The sequence below is a fragment of the Ziziphus jujuba genome, chromosome 6 (assembly GCF_031755915.1).
Source record: "Ziziphus jujuba cultivar Dongzao chromosome 6, ASM3175591v1".
Taxonomy (NCBI): domain Eukaryota; kingdom Viridiplantae; phylum Streptophyta; class Magnoliopsida; order Rosales; family Rhamnaceae; genus Ziziphus; species Ziziphus jujuba.
In genome coordinates, this window is record NC_083384.1 from 4,974,641 (window position 1) to 4,997,969 (window position 23,329).

The window sequence follows — 23,329 nt, forward strand, 5'->3', positions numbered from 1 at the left end:
AATTATTCAAATTAAAATCTATTTCTTGGCTCAATGCATGAACCCAAGGCACTCACCTCCTAAATTAATGCAATCTCAAAGCCAAAATTTTTGGATGTCTAAAATGGACAAAATTTGCAAAATCATGGAAAGTCAAGTGTATCGGCCTCAATTTTCTTTTTTCATTTATTTGGGAAATCTAGTGGGATTTTTTATCTTTGATTGTATTGTTGCTATTTGAGGAAGCATCACATGGGGGTTTCCTCTTTCCTGTCCTGTTGGGCTTAATATGTTGGCCCATTCATTCTTCATACATCATTTTCACTTCTGCGTCATCTTTTTACTATGGCCCATTTGACCTCAATTAACCGAAATTCCCATATAATATCCTTGTATGTTTACTCAGAAAATTTGCCTATAAGCATCAACTGTATTTCATTTTACCATACATATTAAAAATAAAAATGAGAAAATTTAAATAAGTTATGTAGAAAGGAGTTAAATTGAAATTTAAAAAAATATTAAGAAAAAGCAAGCATGCACTTCATTTAACTTGTCAAGTAAACTCCAATGACAATTGATTGTTAAAACAAAAAAAATTTGTTGGATGAGTGCAAAAGTACATTCTTCACGGATCAGAAAGAGTAGATGCAATGTAAAACACACGTGAACCACCAATTATCCACCACAAATTTAGTAATATTTATAATTTTGATGAATAAGTAGTCAATTATTAATTAGTGAGTAATTAATTCTATAAGCTATGTTTGGTGTTGTCAATTATTTCAAGTCAAAAGGAATCTCAACATTTTTAGGTAGGCAATTTGCTTCCCTGAAAGTTGTACTAGAATTAATTTTATTTAGTTTTTGTTTTTCAATTTTTTTAAAGAATTATAAAGAGAGAAAATTATAGAGTATGGTGGAATTAAATGAATTTTATTGACCTAGAAAATTGCTTATGATAATGATGTTGGTTGCAATGTCTATCAAAATGCACCATAAAAATTGGTACTGAATGAAATAAATCAAGAAAAGCATACTTCTAGCTTTGCACCATAAATATTGGTACTGCATGAAATAAATTAAGAAAAGCATTTTTCTAGCTTTCTTCTATTAACTTTCAACTACCCATCTAATAAATGAATTAAAAATTACATCATCCTTTTTGATTGTCAAACTAATCCAACAAATTTTTTATTTTTTTTTATGCTTCTATTATTATTATTTTTCAAAATAGATGGTTGGTTTGGGAGATTAGAATAGAGACCCATGATCTTCCTTGAATCAAATGCAATTGCCCCAAAAGGAGTCTTTGAAGTGGGCCCCATGACATGGATATATGCCAAAATCTCCACCGTTTATACTAAAATTTTCCAAAGTCCTTTTATGAAAAGTACTACTAATAATCATATGAATTAGTGAAGGTATGATTAAGGGGATTAACATCAAAAACATAAACAAACATCTATTTTAGGCCCTTGATCAAAGTTGATGATGATTGATCACAAAATGCAATGTGGAGCAAAGTCATCCACTTGAGGATTATTTGTTAATTCCATCGGAGGAGAAGACAGTTTTGGTTATGATTAAGGTATCCAATACAAAACTTGGTCCACTTGAATGTTGACAAGTGGCGATCATCTTGGTTATAGATGATCATAGAGTCACTGACAATGACACGCCATCTTAGAAAAATTATTATTTTGAATATTATTTCATATTTTAAATATCAATCATACTCTTTTTTTTGTTGAAACAAAATATCAATCATACTCTATAATAAGAGTATGTATTACTAATTTTATCATATAATTGTAACATGAAGTATTGAGTTCCAAAAAACAAAGATCACAATGAAATGATTTTCAACAAGTGAAGAGATATTTCTGTTCAAAATTAGGAAAATTATTTTCCATGATTTAAACATTTTAAAAAGGGAAATATCTTTTTAGTAAATCGTCAACCAAAAAAAAAAAAAAAAAAGATTAAAACTTTACTAAAATCTCTATTGAAATTTGACATAATTACAAAAAATTAAACTAATTTTAGATTTGATCAATTGAGCTTTTTGTAGTTTAAGTAATTGTTAAAAACAATACCATTCATTAAAATTCAAAAGGTTACAATAAAAGAAATAAATCGAAGAAAGAAGAACTAAACCAAAAAAGAGGATGGTGCACAGATCTTGAAGCAGACTGTTTTAGTATACCATTTTGCGTGCTTTCAGATCTAAAAGCTCATCTCACTCTCTTTCCTTTCTCTCTCATGTGACGTAAAGCTTAAAACACAAAAAATATATATCAATAAAATAAAATAAAAAACAACAAAAAAAAAAAAAAAACAAAACAAAAAGGAAAACAAGAAGCTCCATGACTGACAATCTTGCACTCGTTGCATCTACTCCACTCTCTCTCGATCTCAATCTCTCTGAGATTCAGAGCCCCAGAAGACCCACATTCAGTTTCGGACCATTGAAGCCTTAGAAAGCGACAAACCGAAGCTCAGGGGTAGGTCGCTGGTTGGCTAGCTAGCTATGGAAGCCTAGCCACTTCCCAGTTTCCATGCCATCATCATGAACCGGAACAATGTCAGGGAATCTCTAGTCGCTGGAAGGAATACTCCGGCGGGTTCCCATCACCGGCGAGGCCGCAGCTTGACTCTCACCGCCGGAATTTCCAACAACTCCTCCGTCAACAGAGACGCCACCGCCGCCGAAGAGAACAGTTTGGATCTCTTCTCCAAGAACCGCCGCAGCCTCTCTGTTACCTCTTCCGATGAATCCTCCGATGGTACATTTTTCGATCCCGAATTGCCCTTTTCTGTTGTGCTCAATTGTATGTGTATGGTTTCGTTTTTTAAGGATGAAGAGGAAGACGGGGGCAATTTGGTCATCGGAGCTTATGTTTTAGTTCTGGGCCGGTTCTCTCTCTCTCTCTCTGTGTACCTTAACTATTCGGCTACACGAAGATCAAGTTTACTTTCAGAACCATTATTTCAGATGACAAAAGCCGACGTCGTTTTATTGTTTAAGCCCCGTTCAAAACAATGCGTTTGACCACCGATAATTCTGTAATCGGAAATTTGTCGGCTTGCTCTGGCCAACGATGTCGCTTTATAGTTTAGTCTGCTACAACGACAGCGTTTTGACGATCGTTGATGTCTGAGTTCCATTTTTTTTTTTTTTTTTTCCTTTACGATTATTATCTTTTCAAAATTTGATCTTGGAAATGCCTGATCTTCCCCTTCTTTTGAAGATTTAATTTTTTTCTTCCAATTATTTACATGGTTTCTTTTTAAATTGTGTTGCGCTTACATTGATATATATATTTTGTTTTTTTGGTTATGTTTTGTGGGCAATAGTTTCGGTGAAATTGGGGAGATTATCAGTGGGATCCGCGAAAGTGACGAGGAATACAATTGATGATCTGCTCTCATCCACAGATGGAGGAAAGCATGACTATGATTGGTAGCTTCTCAACTGTTCTTTCCACTTAATTCAATTCGTTTATTTTGTTTTCAGTTTAGATCTGCTTCACAAGCCAAATCCATTCTTGAAAAATTATATATATATATATATATATATTTTTTTTTTCACTTGAGTGAGAGTAAATCTTTGCTCACATGTATCGCTATGTTCATAAGCCAATTGTTATCTGATTTTATTTTACTATTATTATTTTTAAATTTTGTATTGAATTTTTATTTTGCCTGTTAGGGAATTGATCCAACTTAGAAGACAAAGGATCAAGTTTAGGCAGATCAACATAAATTAAATGGAATTCTGTTGCATTTTATGATAGCAACATTTCAAATAGATATTCCTACCATTTGTGATTATGCTATCAAGTTAATAGATTTGTGATGAAATTCGAATACGCATAGCATGATGCATGTCAAGATTTGTCAAAGTACCTTCTTTGCTGAGGAAATAACTCTATCGTTTGCAAACATTTTGTAACTATCTTAAAAGAAATGGATTGAACAAAGTCTTCCCTTCACTCAATCTTAGCTTCTATCGAATTAATTTGGCTTATTTTTTATTCATGGGTTTGGTTTGGTGCTTGTTTTCAATTTTAGTTTCATCTTCAAGGATTTACCATATTCAGTTAGTGAGATTATTATTTGCCACTTCACATAAATGAGAATGCTTTAGAACCTCTTGATATATCATCATATTTACTGTGGTAGTACATTTTATTTCACCTCAAGTAGTTATCATTTATTACTTTCTGTATCTGATTTGCTAGTGTTTCCTTTTATTTCTTCAGGCTTCTCACTCCTCCTGGGACTCCAATATTTCCCTCGTCAGAGGGAAGTGAGTCTCAACCGACCTTAGCAGCTCCAAGAAGCAGTTCCTTAGCAAGATCAGCTTCTGCTACTAAGGCTTCAAGGGTATGTCTTGCCCTGAATCTTATTTATGTTTGCTGTGAATTTCCATTGAAATAGCATGTCATTGGCACTCTTTTTGTCTACCCTTTTAGTTGGCGCTGGTTAACAAGAAACTTTTCTATCTTGCTGCCAATTTTTCCTTTTTTAATTGTTGTATTCTCTTTTCATGATTATTTTTCTTAATGGGATGTCGTGGCATTAAATTCTGTTAAGTTTTAAAGTATACGTTATTAATTTCTGATTTATCACTCTCTTCAGCTTTCAGTTTCACAATCTGAGAGTTGTCATTCCGCAAGACCTGCTAGAAGCAGTTCAGTGACTCGCTCTTCAATTTCCACATCACATTATAGTAGTTATTCTTCAAACAGATCCTCCTCGATCCTCAATACAAGCTCAGCTTCAGTTTCATCTTATACTAGACCATCATCGCCCATTACCCGCTCCCCATCTACAGCAAGATCTTCCACTCCATCATCCCGTCCAACACTATCACGACCCTCCACTCCTTCTAGAGCCCGTCCATCCCCGACCAGCTCTTCCATTGACAAAACTCGACCGGGACAAAGCTCAAGGCCATCCACTCCTAGTTCTAGGCCACAAATTCCTGCAAATTTGAGTTCCCCAGTTGCGCGTTCAAACTCTCGTCCATCTACTCCCACTCGCCGGAGTCCTGTATCTTCTGTGTCCCCAGCTTCAGGTCCTTCGCTTTCAGCTGGCCGTGTCTTGTCAAATGGTCGCAATGCAACTCCAGCCTCCCGTCCAAGCTCTCCAGGCCCACGTGTTCGGCCTCCTCCTCAACCAGTTGTACCCCCTGATTTTCCTCTTGAGACACCACCAAACCTCAGAACCACTTTACCAGATAGGCCAGTTTCTGCTGGTAGGTCCCGACCTGGTGCTGCTGTCTCAGTGAAGGGGAATTTAGAAAGCACAGCTACATCTAGTATACCAAGACGGCATTCCTCACCCATAGTCTCAAGGGGAAGACTCACAGAACCTTCTGGAAGGGCCCGTGTACATGCTAATGGGCACCTTTCTGATGTTACTGAGACTCGGAAGGCCCAACATGTCCCTGACATGGCGATGCGCAAACCTGTGAAGAGTTCAACAACTGCTACAGAGAGCACCGGATTTGGAAGAACTATCTCAAAGAAATCTCTGGATATGGCTATCAGGCATATGGTATGCTACTCCCACCTTAATATTACATGATTCATAGCCAGTTATGATGAAGAAATTTTCAGGTTAAAGGTCAATAGTTTTACATTTCAAGCACGTAAAATTGTTTCCATAGTCTTGAGTAACATTTGATGACTCAGTTATTGCTATTTGGTTGGAAAATTGTCCTTGTCATTGCTGACAGACTTCTTGGATAAACTACACCGTATAGATGGCTCCACTGTTACCATCTATGCATTTGTATTCGAACCAGACGGGGACTTCTATAATTATAAAAACTGACCTTGAGATCATGAATGTGTTATCACCTCCTTGCTCTAATTCTATTTCTGTCATCACCTCTATTCACTGCAGCAATGGCTACAGATTTTCGTTAATAAATCTCAAATGCGGGTACACACCCTACAACATGTGTGGTGGGGTTTGAACTCTAAAATACATGGTCTACCACATGTGGTAGGGTGTGTACCCGCACCATAAAGGATGCAGTTAATCGCATCTGAGAAGGAACTATAAAGTTGGTTGTGTTAAATCTGTTCAATTGAACGTATTTTATTATTATTATTATTATTATTTTTTCTCCAGGAGAGGAAATTTTGTTGGCTTAAGCTAAATTCTTGTGAGTGATCTTTTTGATATAGGATATAAGAAGTGGCGCAGGGAACATTCGACAACTTTCTGGCACCACTCTCTTCCCTCAGAGCATTCGATCTGCTACCCAAAAGGCTCAGTCTGTTCGTGGTCTGAGTGCTGCGGCACCTATCAACGTCAATGGAGGCCTGCACCACGATAATCACGGAAGCGTTTTAGAAAATAGAAACAATATTGATAGACATGTAGAAAATGGAACTGAATCTGATGTGGGAAGATACTCTGCAAAACTGAGTGAAGTGGACATTTACGAAAGCTCTCGATACGATGCAATATTGCTCAAAGAAGATTTGAAGAACACAAACTGGCTGCATAGTATTGATGACAAAACAGATCAAGGTCCCATCTTTGATAATGGATTTGAGTCTCTACCCGAACCTTTTGGCCTCTTATAACATCTGGGAAGTGGGTTTTTTTTTTTTTTTTTTTTTTTTTTTTTTTTTTTTGTATGTTGTTTATTTTTGAAGTTATTAGTTTCTATAAATTATTTGGTTTCTTTATAAAGAATGGAATGTGTCCAATTGTGATTCAAATCAAGAAGAAATGAAGAGGGAGTATGTGTTTTTCTGCAGAGAAAATCAATGAAATCTACTATCTACGTTGTTGATGTTGGGATATACGATCACGTGAGATAGAGGTGGTTCGTTTTTGTATTAGTAAATAAACTTCATGGTCATGCATTCGTGGAAATTGTACATTCGAGGAAGGAGGTGTGTAGAGTCAAAATGGTCTTGCAAGTAGAAAATTTATCCAGTTTGCAATCAGATTGTTTGGTCATTTTGGGCCTACATTGGGCTAGAAATGAGCCCATATGGGGTGACCCAGTAGAAAAGGGCTTAGGCTTATACATCTGAGCCTTCAAATACGGTACATCATCTGGTGGGCTTAACAACTGAGCCACGGATGTGATATATATATATATATATCTGGGCCTTGACGTTGACCAAGAAAAGTCTAGGTCAATCTAAACTTCCTAAAAACATCACCCAAAAAAAAAAAAAAAAAAAACAGCTAGGCACCAACCCTACCTACCCCGAGGGAAGAGACGGACATGTGAATTGTTGAAAATGGAAAATGCTTGAATCATCTGCGTTGGAGAATTTGTTTTTTATACGTTTTATGAAGCATTAAACTTAAATGATTGGATTATGTTTTGTAAAAGGGATGCAAATTATTATTATTATTTTAAAAAAATATATATTATTATATACATTCATAATTATATATTTATGTTCCATTTTAATTATAAAATCTGAACTGGTGTATGGAATATGAAAAATGATAAATTAGTGGGTGTTAAACAGAACTCACAAGGGCATGGAGAATTTCTGGATGCTTTCATGATTGATATCTAATTTGAGTCAACTCATTTGGTAGAGGTGGTTACAACGTGGTTTTTTATTATCTTTTTTTTTTTTTTAATATATAGAATAATTGCTTTAATTAGTATAATAATCACTATGTAATTGACATGTAACTATAATTTTTAAAGAATAAACCTTGAGAGTTTTAAAGGACCCAACAAACTTTGTTTTAAACTTTGAGCTCCAAAAGCTTATTATAATCAATGACAGATACTCTTTGAAATAGTTCATCAAATTGGTATTCAACCATTCTCATGCATTCAATAGACTTTTTTTTATTTGCTAAATGGCATATTAAAGTTCAAATTCCACCAAATTAAGTCAACTTTACTCATCCATGCATAGTTACAATTAGAGATGACATATATTGCACTGTCTACTTTCGTAAAAAAAATGGAAAAGAAAAAAAAAAAAATTTTTGTCAAGCATTAATAATTTAGACATATAGAATTTATTATCTTATCGACCACGATCTAACCAAAAACTCAGTATAAGGACCATTCTACTAGTTCACACTTGAGAAGAGGGAGGGGACCTTCTCATTTCCTTCTGATTTCATATCAAAAACTGGTCATTGGCTTTACACGTTGTCAGTATTCCTGCTAAGAAGAAACTAGATGGGAAAAATAAAGGAAAGGACAAAATTTATCATTTTCTACTTTGGCTTACATTAACTACAGTTGAAAATTATCCATACCTAACTTCATGTGTAAATTCTTGAGCTACTCATGGTACTCTAAGACCTTTTTGTTCATACACATCTAAAAGCGTTGAATTTCATTAGTATTATATTAAATTCATGCAATTGGTACGCAAAGCATGTGTCTTTCCAAATAATTATATTTTTCTCCTCTAAATATATATATATATATATATATATATATGTATATATTTATGTGTGTGTGTGTGTATTTTTTTTGAAAAAAAAGAGGGTTCTATTATTTTATATTTTGGTTGTCATTCAATTATTAAGTCAAATACATATATTTTTGAATTTAGAAAATTGAAGAAGTAGACAAATATGAGGAATGAGAATTTGAATTTGTTTTGAATAGGATGGTAGGTAGTGGAAGCACACAAGGACTTCATTTTCAGGGTGGGTTCCATGTCTGAGTAATTGACAGAAACAGTTTGTCCACTTGTAATTAGTATCGTTACTGTCCTTCACCTACCATTATTCAATTCAGATTCATGAGTATTTGAATCTTTCAAGTAGTTACAAAATTCTTAGCCCCAAAAAAAAAAAAAAACAAAATGTAGTTACAAATAAAATTCTTTAAAAATAAAACAAAAATAAGGGTCTTAAAATACTAAAGATTAATTTCAGATTTTTTTTATTTTTAAAAAAGCATGAAATTTGAGAGGAGTGCTCCAATATTTGAACAGTGAGGAACCCAAAAAATTAATATAGACGCTGAATATAGGATTAATTATGTCATGTTTATTAAGACTTAGGATTTTACTAATTGTGACTGAACATTTATTTTTTCAAAAAAATTATTTGATTATTTCATCTATCTATATACGTGGGTCATGTATAGATAGATGAGATCACCTTCAACCAACTCTAATCCTGCATTTGTTGTTTGCTCCATGATTAGAAGTTTCTTCAAGCCAAAAAATTCATCAAATATATAAAAGTATTATGCTTTCTCACTCATTTTTCTTTTTTCCCCTGGAATAAGTATTAGAAGATTCGAATTAGAAAAGTGATCCACCATCGGTGAGTTGTCCACTTAAGGCCCAATGGAAAGTAGTTTCATTCTATCAAATTGCTTTTTCCATATTTTGTTTTTCATGGAGAAATAAACAGAGAAGGGTATATGTGGCCTGATAGTCAAGAGTGAGACTTTCTAGTTTAATTGCTAAAAGCAAGGCAAAAAAATTTGGTAGAGAAAGGGTTCAATTCCAATGGTTTAGAAACATTTGTCCCAACATATATATATAGCAATTAAGAGACTCTGAAAACCATGCTTTCTCATTGACAAAGGACTGAAAGACATAATTGTAACATGCAAGTTTCTCCCAAGATTCCCAATTGTCTCAATTAATTACCCTTCAATTTTTATTGTCAAATCTATTGTATTTTTAATACCTAGAATGCATACTGCCAAGTTAATAATAATTGTTATTGGAAAATAATATCAAAGATGAAACAAAGAGGATAATTAATGACATATTCTTATGAAAAATTGATCTCTATGTATATCCCAAAATTTCTTAAATCACTTATTTATTACTATAGCAACATACCTTAAATGAGTATTTAATGATAATTTTATTATTATTTTCATATTAGTAATTATTGTTAATATTATTATTATTATTTTCTGTTTTTGCACCAAGTAATTATATTAGTTGAAATGGTGTATTATATATATATATGGCCTTTGACTACATACATTAACCAAATATTGTAAATTTTAACCAAAAGACAATTCACCTTTCCTAAATAAAAGACATAAACATAAGATCAAACGATATATAATCATAATAATAAAAAAGAAAAAGAAAAAGGAAAAGAAAAAGAAAAAAGAAAAAGAAAAGAAAAAGAAAAAAAATGACTTCTTTCGGGGGGTAAAAATGAAGAAGAAGGTGGAGAAGAAGAAGAAGGACTTCGTACCTTCATTGTCTCTTTAATGCTAGGACACTTTCTATCTGACAAGTAATATCATTACTCTTCTCCACAACAAAAAGAGGTTATTAGTTTGAATCATTTATTTGACCAATATATGTGTGGTTAAAAAAACTATAAACAATGGCACTAAATGCCACAACTTATGATAAAATGTTAGAAATACCCATTTTTCCTATTCCAATTATTTAATATCCATTGCTTTCACTGGCCAAAATTTTCCAAAATAAAAAAATATGCAAAATATTATTGCCAAAAAAAAAAAATAATAAATAAAGGAAAAAGAAAGAATGAAAAGTGAAATATAGTCAAAGTAATATGCCTTGTGGTTTAGTTTGGGTAATTACATTTGACCCTCTTAATTATATCACATTTTGCACTTTTAGATGCAATTTTGAGAATATTCATTTAGTTGAATGATTTTATAAAGACATGGTAAAATGTATCATGTAAAAAAATTATAATAAAATATAAATTATAATTCTACTCTAATTGATTTTCCTATATGATCATAATTGATTTTAGTTTAAGTATAACAATTGATAATATATTAACATGGTGCATGTATCATCACTACTAATAAATACCATTTTGTACAATTAAGGCCGTTAAAAAACTTCAATTTACTTCACACCGCACCAAAGAAAACAATATTAATAAAATAATAATAATAACAATAAGACTCACCCTTGTGCTCTTCTGAACCAATTCTATTACTTCCAGATGATTTATAAATACCAAAACTAGAGTGAAACAGATTTTTGGGTGACGCTGAAGTAACGGAATGCTGCAACTTTTTGTAGTTTGCGGAGCAAGAAGAAGAAAGAGATAGAGAGAGAGAGAGAGAGAGAGAGAGAGAAAGTCCACAGCAGCTCAACGAAAAAAACATTCATCAGGAAAAGAGAGAGAGAGAGAGAGAGAGAGAGAGAGAGAGAGAGAGAGAGAGAGAGAGAGAATAGAAAGAGAATGGAATCCAAGCTTCGAAACGGTATAAAGGCATCGAGATCTGCGTGGGGCACGTTTCTACTACTACCGTGTTTGCTTCAACAACAAGCTTCAATGCCGGTACTACTCTCTCTCTTTCTCAGTTGAACGTTGAATCTCTGCTTCCGAATCTGGGTACCCATTTTTTACTTATTATTCTTCTTCTTCTGTCACCCTCTTTAGTGTTCCGCGCTGCGTATTCCTTAAGATATGCCGTTAAAGCTCACTTAATTATACCCTTTTCTTTTATATATATATATATATATACACCTTTATATATATCTATATATTTGGTATAACGCACTTTTTCCTCGTTCATCTCCACACTTGCTGCTTCACTCACTGATTGCTCTTCTTCCCCATTTCCCGGCTTTTCAGGTTTTCTTCAGTTTTTTCCCTCTGTCTGTGAAATTGTTGTTGTTTCGTTTTTGAAAGTTTAAGGGTTTTGGGTGCATTGCTGGTTGGGCTGTGGGTTTTAGATGCTGATGAATGAAAGTTAGGAGAAAATGCTTGTCTTTGTTTAGAGCCATCTCTGTTTCGTTGATTAGAAGTTTAAGTGAATTAGAAGAAATATAACGAATTTCTTTATTATAACAAGTGAGTTTTCTTAATTATGCTTTTTATACTGCTATATTGTTTATTCTTGCTTTGTTTCTTTTGCAAGCCGAGAAATGAAAAGGGTTTTATTCATTAATGGAGTAGGGAAAAAAATTGTTTATTTTTAGAATTTGTGGAGTTCTGAAATGGCAGTTGAGTTGAAAAAAAAAAAAAAAAAGGTTAATATTTATTGCCAAAATTGGATCCAACTGATTTTTTAGATGAACTTTTCTATTAAACTATGTAGGGATAGGTTCCAAATTTACTATGAATTTGAGGTTGAAGATTTCCACTTTTTTCATCTTCTGCAAAACAGATCTCAATTTGATTACTCAATCTTTGTTTCAGACACAAGATTTTCTCAGAATGAGCTTCATTGGACCAGGAGATTATATTTCCTGCAAGGGGATTAGTATCAATACGATTCATGTCACCATTTCCCCCCCCCCCCCCTTTCTTTCTCTGTGAAGATGGATAAATAGTTTCACTGAGATCCATTAGTCGATATGCTTTCTTCAAAATGACCCCATTTTCTCCTCCATATTTCCTCCATATGGTTGAGATAGAAATTTTTTTATTTTTAATTTTTTGTTTTTTAAACCCAGATTTCACTTGTGAAAATGAGTTGTTTTGAACTGTCTTTGCATTATACCCATTTTTCAAAATTTACGGGCTTTTGAAAGGAAAGCTTATGGATATTCAAATTTAGAAAATGTAATCTAGTGAGACTAATAGAGACTACTTGTTTTAGATCTGAAAAAACGTGCAATTTTAAATCTTTTCAGAAAATCTTAGCTATTCAATCATAGTCTGGAACATTCTCCATTACACTCTTTTTTTAAAGAAAAAGTGGCTCATGAATATTTGCTAAATTTTTGCAAGGTGGAAAACAAAGCCCCCAAACGTTGTGCCAAATTTTTCATAAAAAAATTGGACTTGACCAGCAGTTAAGGAAAACAAGCAACAAATAGAAAATTTGTCTGTCCTTTGAACCAGGAGAAAATTGGAAGCTATATAATATAAAAGTTTTGGTTGCACATTTTTCTTTATTATGCGTTTTCTTCGTTTATTTATTCCATGGAGTGAGCAAGTTTTGAGAGTCTTTGATTCACGAAAGAGCAAAATGAAAAAAAAAAAAAAAAAAAAAATGCTGAAAAAGGGATTCTGTCAGCATTGTATTATGCTTTAAAGCTTTTTTCTCTTTACTGAAAAAGAATATGCTTTTACTTTTGTTATTTTTATGAAGGTTACTTTTTACTTTTAGACATCTAGATAATGTTGATTATGCTAAATACTCTCTTAATACTTTTTAGATCTTTGACTTTTGTTCTGTAAGAATATTTTGATGTATGGTAGCCGAGGCAAAAATACAGCTCTGAATATTTTGATGTATGGTAGCCGAGGCAAAAATACAGCTTTGCCGAAGTCTACTTTGGATAGGAAAAGGGTTTCCCTCTTTTCCTATATCCATTTGTTAGGATGACATGTAAATTAAAATATTTGAAGACAAATCTGATTAATATTAATAGTTTACTTGATAGTGTAATGAACTATTAAGGTTCAAGAAGATAAAGAACTGACCTTTAAGTCTTTTAGAATTTCTTTTGTTAAGAGTGGCCTACATTGGGACTTTCTCTCTCCTGCTGGGTGGGGCTTTGAGTAGACCAGATCCCAATTACCAAGGTTTTTTTCAGTGCTGTTAAACTTAGTTTCTAGGCATCTGGTTAAATCCTAAAAGGTTTCTAGAACTTCTATTTTGTTTTAATTGCTTAAGACAGTTTGGGCCAGGATGTTCCACTTTCTTTCTTTCTTTTTTTAATCAATTATTAATCAAAGTTTCTAGTGAAAAAGCTTTGATTTGCATTAAGTAGGCCAAACTGGTGATTTTTGTACTATAGCTCGCACAATGTACACACTTTAATATGACAATTTGTTATTCTTTTCAGTGTCTTGTATGATACAAATACAGAATTAAAGTTCTTTTCTTTTCCATTTTTTCCCAATGACTTGCTGCAGTTGTTCCCTCATTTTCTATGATGTTAAGATGATCAATAGCAACTTTTGAGACTTTTATTATGTTGCAGGGAATGAACAAGAATTGCTGAGATCACACTTGTATTCTTTGTTGTGGTCAAGAGATCTTTTGATCTCTTGACAAAGATTACCATATGAAGCCACATTTATTCTATGCAACGTTATTTTTCCTCATACAGCTGGTTTTTATTCACCAAACTATAGCTGAGCTAGATTCAGACAAGCAAGCCCTCCTTGATTTTATTTCTAATGTTCCTCATGGTCCTAAAGTTGACTGGAGTCCTGCTAAACCAGTCTGCACTTGGGTTGGCATCAATTGCAGCTTGGATGGATCCCATGTGCTTGTTGTCCGCCTTCCTGGTGTTGGACTGCATGGACCAATTCCAACCAACACGCTTGGGAAATTGGATTCCCTTATGATCCTTAGCCTTCGATCCAACAGCCTCAATGGGAGTCTCCCTTCTGACATTCTGTCCCTCCCTTCCCTCCGCTACTTATACCTTCAAAATAATAATTTTTCAAGTGATATTCCCTCTTCTCTGTCTTCTCAGCTCACTGTTCTTGATCTGTCCTTCAACTCCCTCACTGGCACCATTCCAGCTACAATTCAAAATTTAACTAACCTCACTGGGCTAAACCTTAGTAACAATCTGCTTAGTGGACCCATCCCCAACTTCAACCTCACAAGGCTTAAGCATTTGAACTTTAGCAACAATCACTTAAATGGTTCAATTCCTGCAGCCCTCAAAAAATTCCCTGTTTCTTCCTTTGAAGGGAACTTGCAATTATGTGGGCCACCACTAAACCAGTGCTCTCTTATTCCTCCCTCAACTTCTCCTGAACCAGCTCATTTACCACCTGGGCCAACTCCTAAACCAGAAGCTGGTTCCAAAAAAAAACTGAGTATTGGAGCTATCATTGCTATTGTAGTTGGTGGATCTGCAGTGTTGTTTCTTCTAGTTCTGGTAACTGTGTTTTGCTGCTTGAAGAAAAAAAAAAGAGATGGCGGTGTTGTTGCGAAAGCAAAGGGTGGAAGGGGTGAGCAGCCAAAGGAGGACTTTGGGAGTGGAGTACAAGAGGCTGAGAAAAACAAATTAGTTTTCTTTGAAGGTTGTTCTTATAATTTTGATCTTGAGGATTTGCTAAGAGCTTCAGCTGAAGTGCTGGGTAAAGGGAGCTATGGAACCACATACAAGGCCATCCTGGAGGAGGGAACAACAGTGGTTGTGAAGAGATTGAAAGAAGTGGTTGTGGGGAAGAGAGAGTTTGAGCAGCAAATGGAGAATGTGGGGAGGGTCAGTCAGCACCCAAATGTTGTGCCTCTCCGCGCTTATTACTATTCCAAGGATGAGAAACTCCTTGTCTATGACTACGTAACAGCTGGTAGCTTTTCCACACTATTACATGGTACGTTCTATTTAGTCATATTGTTGTTGCTTGTACTTTGTTCTTTTCATTGGTGAGCATCCATTATCTCTCATAATAAATTAAAATGAACTTTGTAAAATCCATGATTGGTCACTAGTTGTAAGACCAGGATTTTTTTATTTTTTGTTCATATTTTTGTTAAGAACAGAATATAATTCTCAGTGCTAATGGCCACACAAGACAGTATATGTTACTAAAAACTAGTGAAATAATGGTTTTCAGAAGGCTTTAAAGAACATGGTATGCGTATTTTCTTCTTATAAGCCTCTGCCTGGGTGAATGCTTGAGATGTTACTTGGAAATTAATCCTCCGCCTTATCCAATCTTGCAGGGTACCAGGAAAGTGGACGAACCCCACCAGACTGGGACTTAAGATTGAAGATTTCGCTTGGATGTGCAAGGGGCATTGCCCATGTACATTCAGCAGGTGGAGGTAAATTTGTCCATGGCAACATCAAGTCCTCCAATGTCCTCCTCACTCAAGAACTCAATGGCTGTATCTCAGATTTTGGCCTTGCTCCTCTTATGAACTTTCCAACTGTTCCTTCCAGAAGTGTGGGGTACCGAGCTCCAGAGGTAGTTGAAATCCGAAAAGCTACTCAGAAATCTGATATATATAGTTTTGGCGTTGTACTTCTTGAGATGCTGACAGGTAAAGCACCAGTCCAGTCACCAGGACGTGATGATGTTGTTGATCTTCCAAGGTGGGTTCAGTCTGTTGTTCGGGAGGAATGGACAGCTGAGGTTTTTGATGTAGAACTCATGAAGTATCAAAATATTGAAGAAGAGTTGGTACAAATGCTTCAAATAGCAATGGCATGTGTGGCAAGGATGCCCGACATGAGACCATCTATGGAGGTAGTTGTTCGGATGATAGAGGAAATCCGGCCATCAGATTCTGAAAACCGGTCATCACCAGAGGACAGCAAACCCAAAACTCCAACTGCACAGACCCCATGAATAGCCTGGCCTTGCCTCCATTCGTATTCTTTAACTTTCTGTCCAGGAATATTATAAGCTCATGTATAAAATTACTTTCCAAAAGGCACGTGGTGGCTAGGTTATTAGAGCAGGTCCACACAAGTAAAGCATATGAAATCCCTTTCCTTTTTCTTGCGACTCTATCTGTCCATTTGTGATTCTTTTTAGTGTCTTAGCAGAAATTGATTGTTTAACATTTTTATGCCCTCTCAAAACATATGTAAGTTGGTTTTAAGCTGTTAGTATCAGCAAGTTCTGCAAAGCTCCTTGGAAGAAGAGGGAAAAAGAAGACTCCCCTCTTCTGTAAATATATTGTAGCCAGACTTCGAAGAACTTAATCCGGGAGATATTCTGCATGAATTCTTTGTTGTTTCTTGCAAATGCTGTTGAAGTACAACCAGGAAATAACCAAACGCATTCTGAAATTCTCGAAACTGCCTAGTCTCTCTCTGCTTAGATTGAAGTATAACAAATGAAAGCTTTCTGGTAAATAGTTCAACTTGGAATTTATTGAAAAGAATGAACGTCTAGCAGTCAATGAAAAAGAAATTGTAAAACCATGTTTGGGAGATCCAAAGTGATATTTTTGCTTTCTAATAGAACTCTTAATCCAAAAAAAAAAAATTAAAATAAAATAATAATAATAAAATAAAAATAAAATAAAATAAAAATAACAGTAAGAAATATATGGATTTTGTTATTCGATTATTGTCATCTTCTCCATCCTATTTTCTGCCAACTTGGATTTTTCTAAATTCCTTTTGACATTACATATAATTGTGTAATTTTTTTTTTTTTTTAAAAATAAAAATCAACGACATTGTTTTTAAAACTAACAGCACTCCTAACAGCATAATTTACCCAGCACAACACCAAACCACTCTATAATCCAGCTGACATCACTTTGTATTTTTTGTATATTTTTTTTTTTTTTGAAATTAAAGGTAAAACCAAACTGGGACTAAAAAAACATCCATATCGGCTTTTGATATAATCTGAATTGTTAAAATACAAAGTCATAATCCAGAGCCCAACATTTAAAAAGAGGGCAACATGTATGTAATACTTTGAAAATTGAAACTCTGCATCCTACACTTTCTCAACTTGAGAAGCTCGCATCTTCAAAGAGAAGAAACAGCATATAATGGCCACAATAAAGGCTCATCTATGCCTTTTTTTTTTTTTTTTTTTTAGTTCAAAAGTATTTTCTTCCTTCTACACATTACAAAAACAGGAGAATCATGCCTCCAAGTTAACGATTAGAGTCAAAAGAATTTCTGTTCACCAAGTCAGAACCACTAACATATCTAGCAACAAACGACACTAACCGGAAAGGGGCGCCAATTAAGGGAGCCTCTGAGAGTGGAACAACAGCCTCTGTATCAGTTTCAGCAACCTGCAACTCTAAATCTCGAACTGCATTCTCTTCCAATGGAATTTGGACAATTTCACTAGATGCATCAGATGTTGAAGATTTGAGAATTTCATCAGCATGATCAGAATCTGTTTTACTAATACCGTTCCTTTCCTCTTTAACTGGAATTCCTTCAACTGAATCCGACTTTTGAATTGATATAGACACAGTATTCTCCTTGATCGGTGATAAGGGATCTGGAACACTTGTAGTTACAGGAGACATGGGATCAGGAGCACTAGCAGTCGAGGAAAGGCGAGCAATTGCAGTATGTCGATCAAGCTCAACATACAGCTCATTCACCTGCAAAAATAAACATAACAAGGATATGGAACTTAACACATATAAGATAGAATATTAGAAACTAGTTTCAGGTCTTCTTCCAACAAGTACAACCACACAACTACCAGATTCAATAAATGTAGCACAATACTGTATGAACAATTCCTGCAATATGTTGACATTAATAGACTGAAAGCAGCAGAACTTCCTCATGTAAAACATTGACCATTGACAAGCTCTACCTTTTCAACAAGGTCCGCATTTTCTGTAATCAATTTCTCGACCAGTGCACATGCTGCTTCTACCTGAGAGTTCAAATCCTCAAGCTCCGAAGGTTGCTACATCAGACACAAAAAGTAATTAGATACCTTGTTCACCCCCTCCCCCACTTTTTCTCGTTTGACCAAAGTTCATTTGTTCATTAACCTCGATCATAAATAAAAGCTTCTAATTCCAGAATAGAAATTTGTTCTCTGAAAAACGTACATCTATAACATTTACAATTTAATGAGCATGTTCAGAAATCAAACCTTTGTTACTTCATCTGATGGCTGAGTTGAGGAAATAGTCTCAAAATCCTTAATTTGCAACTGAAGTTGAGCCACCAGTTGCTGGTTTTCTTGTAAGACATTGTTTCTGGATTCTTCTAACTCCAGCACCTGCCGAGCTTTGTTTTTTAATCCCATATCAGAGCAAATACATATTATACTGCACTGCTTTTTACCAAATGACAGGATATGTTTGCGATGAGGGCATTCATTTGATAGGAAAGGGATATAATGAACAAAAAGGACTATAATATAGCAGGGAGGTGCTGAGATGTGAAATATCATATTAATATTGCATCTATCCTTAGAAAAAATCTTCTTCAAATAGAATTTCACAAGTTGCTGATCCTTCCCACCAGAATAGTTTCAGCAACAAAGCATTTCAAATTAGCATGAACAGGTATCATCGTGAGTTAGTTTAGTTAGTTTATGATCTATCCAGGCAAAAAGGAAAGGAAAACGATAATGGTAAACAAATTGGAAATTCAGGTCACCATAATTGCAACTACCATGCAACAAATCAGAGACAAACAAAATGTGGCAAAAAACTTAACACATTAAAGGACCCCACCCACTTTAATACCTTCTATTTATAAAAAATGAACTTTATTTATCAAAAAACATTACATAGGAAAAACAAGAGGATGAGGAATCCTCAAATACAATAGAAAATTTGCTAATCAAAATAAAGTAGATAACATTCTTTCCAACTCAAAAACAAACAAGAGATCCTGAGACAATCTTAAACTCTTTCAAAGTAGATGCCCATAAAAGAAGCGCAAAACTTGAAATAATCCCATAAAGTCCACACATCTTGACTCTCCTTTTTATGCCACTAGCTAGATTTTATTAGTACAGGTGGAACAGTCTTACAGTAAAAACCTGATTTCTTCAGCCTATAAGATAATTAAACAATGAACTATTAACTTCTGTTTCGTTAATACAGAGAAAAAGAAGTAAGTGCGATGTCAGCCTGAAGATCAGTGAGCACTTTAAATTAAATAAATCAACTAGATTACTTTGGTGAATGGACCTGCGTACCTGCACTCTTAGTCTAGCTATATCATGATTCAGATTAGCAATTGATTCTTTAGTAATATCCTGCAATAGAAACGAATGACATCAACAAGTAAGTCTCAGATATAAAGTAGTAAGTCTCCGATATAAAGTAGGAAGATTGGATAATTATCATTAAGTTTCTCACTCATGACCCACAAAGCAGGTGTATGTTCAGTTATTTGCATAAGCATTCTTCCTGTGTCGGAATGCAAGATTGTGCATGTAGAGAGAGGCACAGAGATAGAGACAGAAGCACTAGTGATCTGAGTTCTGAACAAATCACTACACTACCCTATAGCAAACCGCAAAACTAGAATTAAGATGGCCATCTATGCTTGAATGGAGAATCGCACTTCAAAAAACTTTTGCAGAATTTTCTGAATGGATAGCTAGGGTCACATTTGGATCTCATATTCATAGAACTTTATTAAACACTACAATAGTCTACATGTATTTTTTTAAGTGCATACATGGCAGCAAACACATATGCTAGACAAAAAGAAAGATTTACCTCCTTCAGCATCAAGGAATCTTTTTCTCCCTCTAGATGTTTAATTCTTTCCTGTAAGCTTGCCTGTGGAACATCATATAAATAAAATTAAACACATAATAAAAACCTTTAATTTTTTCTACAGCATCAAATAGAGACAGAAGAAAAGGCATGATGGGAATCAAGGTAGGCGAAAGTAATTGATTACTAATGGGGGAAGAGTTTCATGCAGTAAAGGCTGACCTCTTTCAAATCCCAAGTGATTTTTTCATCTGTTAACCGGTTGATCTTCTCCTCCAATCCAACCTGCACCTAACATATTATCAGATACCAGTTCCTTAAACTTACAAAATTTGATTGAACTGTTGCAAAAGATTAAAGAATGACCATATACAAATATAATAGAGAGCCACAATAGAGGTGTTATTGAATTGACAGGTTAAAAATTTTTAAGAAAGTCATATTGTCAAACTCTGCTCACCTCTTTCTGCAATAAGGAATCTTTTTCATCCTGTAACTGACGAATTTTCATCTCTAGACTAGCCTGTGGTAAGCATACATGAAATAAAAAATCCAACATTGCAAAAAAGAAAAGTAAAAGGAGATTATTATGTACATCAACTGTTTATCAACTAATTCTATTACTACAGCTTTCTGTAAATGAGAATTATTTTCATCTTGTAATTGTTTGACTGCATCTTCAAAGGTAGCCTGAAAAAGAAATATATAATATGAAAGATAAGGTAAAGCATGCCTGAATATTCATTAAAACTTCCTGATAGTCTTTCAGTTCCAATTAGATTATATTACCTCTTTCTGTAAATGTGAGTTGTTTTCTTTCCGCAATTGTTCAATCGTATTTTCTAAGCTAGCCTAAAAAAAAAAAAAGGATAAAAATGGCAGTATGAAAATTTAAAGCAAACCCATTATAGTGTATAATCATTAAATAACAGCATTATGAAAGATAAATGAAAGTAGCCACATTATGGTAGATATTAGTTAATCTTTTATTGGATCATCCTCACAATTGGATTTAAATTGACTTACCTCTCTCTGTATGTGCATATCTTTTTCTGTTTGTAATTGCTTGATTATTTCTTCTAAGGTAGCCTAAAAATGAAGATTTGTCATTAGAAACAAAATCAGTAAATTATTTTGTCCATTGACAAAAACAATCAGGATGATACAAGCAAAAAGCGGAGTGCAAAAAGCAATCACACCTAACCATATTTATTCTTACCACTCTTTGGAGCCACTGTTGTTGTTCAGATTCAGCTAAAGTGGACTGCAATTAACATTTGAGAAAAGGATGACAAATCAACACATGATCAATAACCCAGAAAAAGATAAATAGAGCACAAAGATGAGACATAATATAACTATTTTTCCTCTCATCACGTTCAATTGCTGTATACTCTGTTTTCTTTGGTCTCATGGCTGATTAAAGCAGCAGGGTCACAGGTACCCTATTGCATCGTGTTTGAGATGGGCTTGAAAAAGGACCCATGAGAAGCCTTTTGCACCAAGCTAGGGAATAAAGCAGATTAAGAGAGCAACAAAGAATTTTAATAATCCTTGAAAATGAAAATGCAAATTAGAAACAAGGTATCTATCTTTTCTCTTATGTGTTAAGTAGCTGACACAACTGATAGGACTAGAACAGTTAGATTAATCCAATAAAATAGAAAACCCAATAGCAACAGCATAAACATGTCCGTAAATGGATCATTCTACTTTACTGATCCCGGTAACATTAAGCCCCATCCATCGTAGTTAAAATGAAAAAAAGTTAAGTTTGATTTTGAAACAATTATTTTCATAATCCATGTTTACGATTACCACTTTTATGATCAAGGTTGCAACCAAAAATTAGAACAATAGGATTTGCCACAATAAACATATAATACTTCATAGTAAATATAAAACCATCCTTACACATTCAGTGCCATTGGGTTGATGCCTATGGAGATCAGCATCCACATCATGCACATCATTTCGAACATCTGCAGCCTCAGAAACTTGGCCCTGATCATCCTTCCCATTGCTATGATTCTGATCTACCGAAGATGTTTCTCCTCTGCCAACCACAACCTCCTCCGCCACATTTTTAGTCTGTTTGTTCTTCTTTTTCTTGTTTTTCTTCTTCTTCTTCTCATCCTCCATCTTCACTCCTTCAAATTCTAAGAAACTCCCACTTAATTGCACATACCCAGATCCCTCAGATTCCAAAAACACAAACTTTCCAACCTCTCACCTGCAACTACACCATTTGCGTCCAATTTAATCAAAGAAAGGAATGCATCTAAAACAACAAATTCCATTAATCAATCATCTTTTGAAAAGTTTGCATTTTTGGATCGAAATAGGGAAAATAATGATATATTCTGATCTAAAATTTGAGGCTCCGCTACCAGCCTATCATTATCGTTAGAAGATAAAAAGGAAATACAAACACAAAAAAACCCTAAATTGCAAGAACGCGGATCCATCAGATTCCAAAACAACAAATTTCAAAGCTTTCACATGCGACCTCATTGCATCCAACTCAATCATTCAAAGAAATGCTTCTAATATACCAATTTCATTAAGTCAATCGGCTTTTGAAAATGTTCGCATCTTAAACGGGAACGAGGGCAAACAAAGAATTCTGAACTAAATGCAAGATTCCATGAAACCCTAATCGTCCAAATTCAGCTACCATTTATCTGTCAATAAAACTTACAAAAAAAAAAAAAATCGAAACTTGAAATGGGAAATGCCAATTGAATAGGATGTTAAAGAAGTACCTTCAGATCCAAAAAATCTTCACGTTTGGTTTCCAGGAGAATTCCCAAAAAATCTATGAGATAGAGAGAATTGGGAAATATAGCTATATTACCACTTTGGTATATAACTTTCGGCTTACTTTTGCCATAAGTTCTTTTTTTTTTTCCTTTTTTTTTTTTTTCCTGATAAATTCTTTCGTTTTCTTATTAATGGGATTTTTTTAATTATTATTTCGATTGGGTAGCTATTTTATCCTCCTCAATGTTGGTCTATTACAGGATGCATACCACATCACATGTAAAAGTCTATACCTTAGATTTTCGTTGGCTTTACGTAGAAGACGCATACCGTATATCGCAAATAATAAATAATAATAAAGACACGTACCTTTTGTTATTGGTCACTGTGTCATTAGTTTATTTTCTCTAAATTAGATACACAAAAATTTGATTTTGACATTCCAAGTTAAAAAAAAAAGTGATTTTTTTTTTTTTAACTAATGCTATCTGAATTTCTTCGTTTATTGTACTTTAAATTTATGCATTAGATTGT

General features: G+C 34.2%; 3 protein-coding genes across 18 annotated transcripts; 2 read left to right on the forward strand and 1 right to left on the reverse strand.

Moving 5' to 3' along the window:
• The first annotated feature begins 2,121 nt into the window (after positions 1–2,121).
• Positions 2,122–6,810, forward strand: LOC107431481 (uncharacterized). The gene is made up of 5 exons (XM_016042400.4): positions 2,122–2,768; positions 3,340–3,445; positions 4,248–4,371; positions 4,627–5,547; positions 6,186–6,810. The coding sequence occupies exons 1-5, from the start codon at positions 2,552–2,554 to the stop codon at positions 6,588–6,590; spliced, it is 1,773 nt and encodes a 590-aa protein (XP_015897886.3). The 5' UTR covers positions 2,122–2,551; the 3' UTR covers positions 6,591–6,810.
• Positions 6,811–10,890: 4,080 nt separating this feature from the next.
• On the forward strand, positions 10,891–16,578 carry LOC107431491 (probable inactive receptor kinase At5g58300). 3 transcript variants are annotated; one of them, XM_016042427.4, is made up of 3 exons: positions 10,891–11,313; positions 13,860–15,216; positions 15,569–16,578. In XM_016042427.4, exons 2-3 carry the CDS (start codon positions 13,944–13,946, stop codon positions 16,195–16,197), a joined length of 1,902 nt encoding a protein of 633 aa, XP_015897913.3. In that variant the 5' UTR covers positions 10,891–11,313; positions 13,860–13,943; the 3' UTR covers positions 16,198–16,578. The 3 variants fall into 3 exon arrangements, with proteins under 3 accessions (XP_015897913.3, XP_015897911.3, XP_015897912.3); XM_016042425.4 differs by having other exon boundaries at positions 10,892–11,259; XM_016042426.4 differs by lacking the exon at positions 10,891–11,313 and adding an exon at positions 11,370–11,556.
• A 596-nt stretch (positions 16,579–17,174) lies between these two features.
• Positions 17,175–23,016, reverse strand: LOC107431487 (binder of USO1 and GRH1 protein 1). 14 transcript variants are annotated; one of them, XM_016042409.4, is made up of 13 exons: positions 22,798–23,014; positions 21,947–22,265; positions 21,252–21,296; positions 21,059–21,121; positions 20,822–20,884; positions 20,657–20,722; positions 20,493–20,555; positions 20,255–20,323; positions 20,033–20,095; positions 19,504–19,563; positions 18,445–18,573; positions 18,157–18,252; positions 17,175–17,935 (listed from the first exon to the last, which is right to left on the reverse strand). In XM_016042409.4, exons 2-13 carry the CDS (start codon positions 22,172–22,174, stop codon positions 17,471–17,473), a joined length of 1,410 nt encoding a protein of 469 aa, XP_015897895.3. In that variant the 5' UTR covers positions 22,175–22,265; positions 22,798–23,014; the 3' UTR covers positions 17,175–17,470. The 14 variants fall into 14 exon arrangements, with proteins under 14 accessions (XP_015897895.3, XP_015897894.3, XP_015897898.3 ...); XM_016042408.4 differs by having other exon boundaries at positions 21,947–22,271; positions 22,798–23,013; XM_016042412.4 differs by having other exon boundaries at positions 20,660–20,722; positions 21,947–22,271; positions 22,798–23,011.
• Between the last annotated feature and the right edge of the window lie 313 nt (positions 23,017–23,329).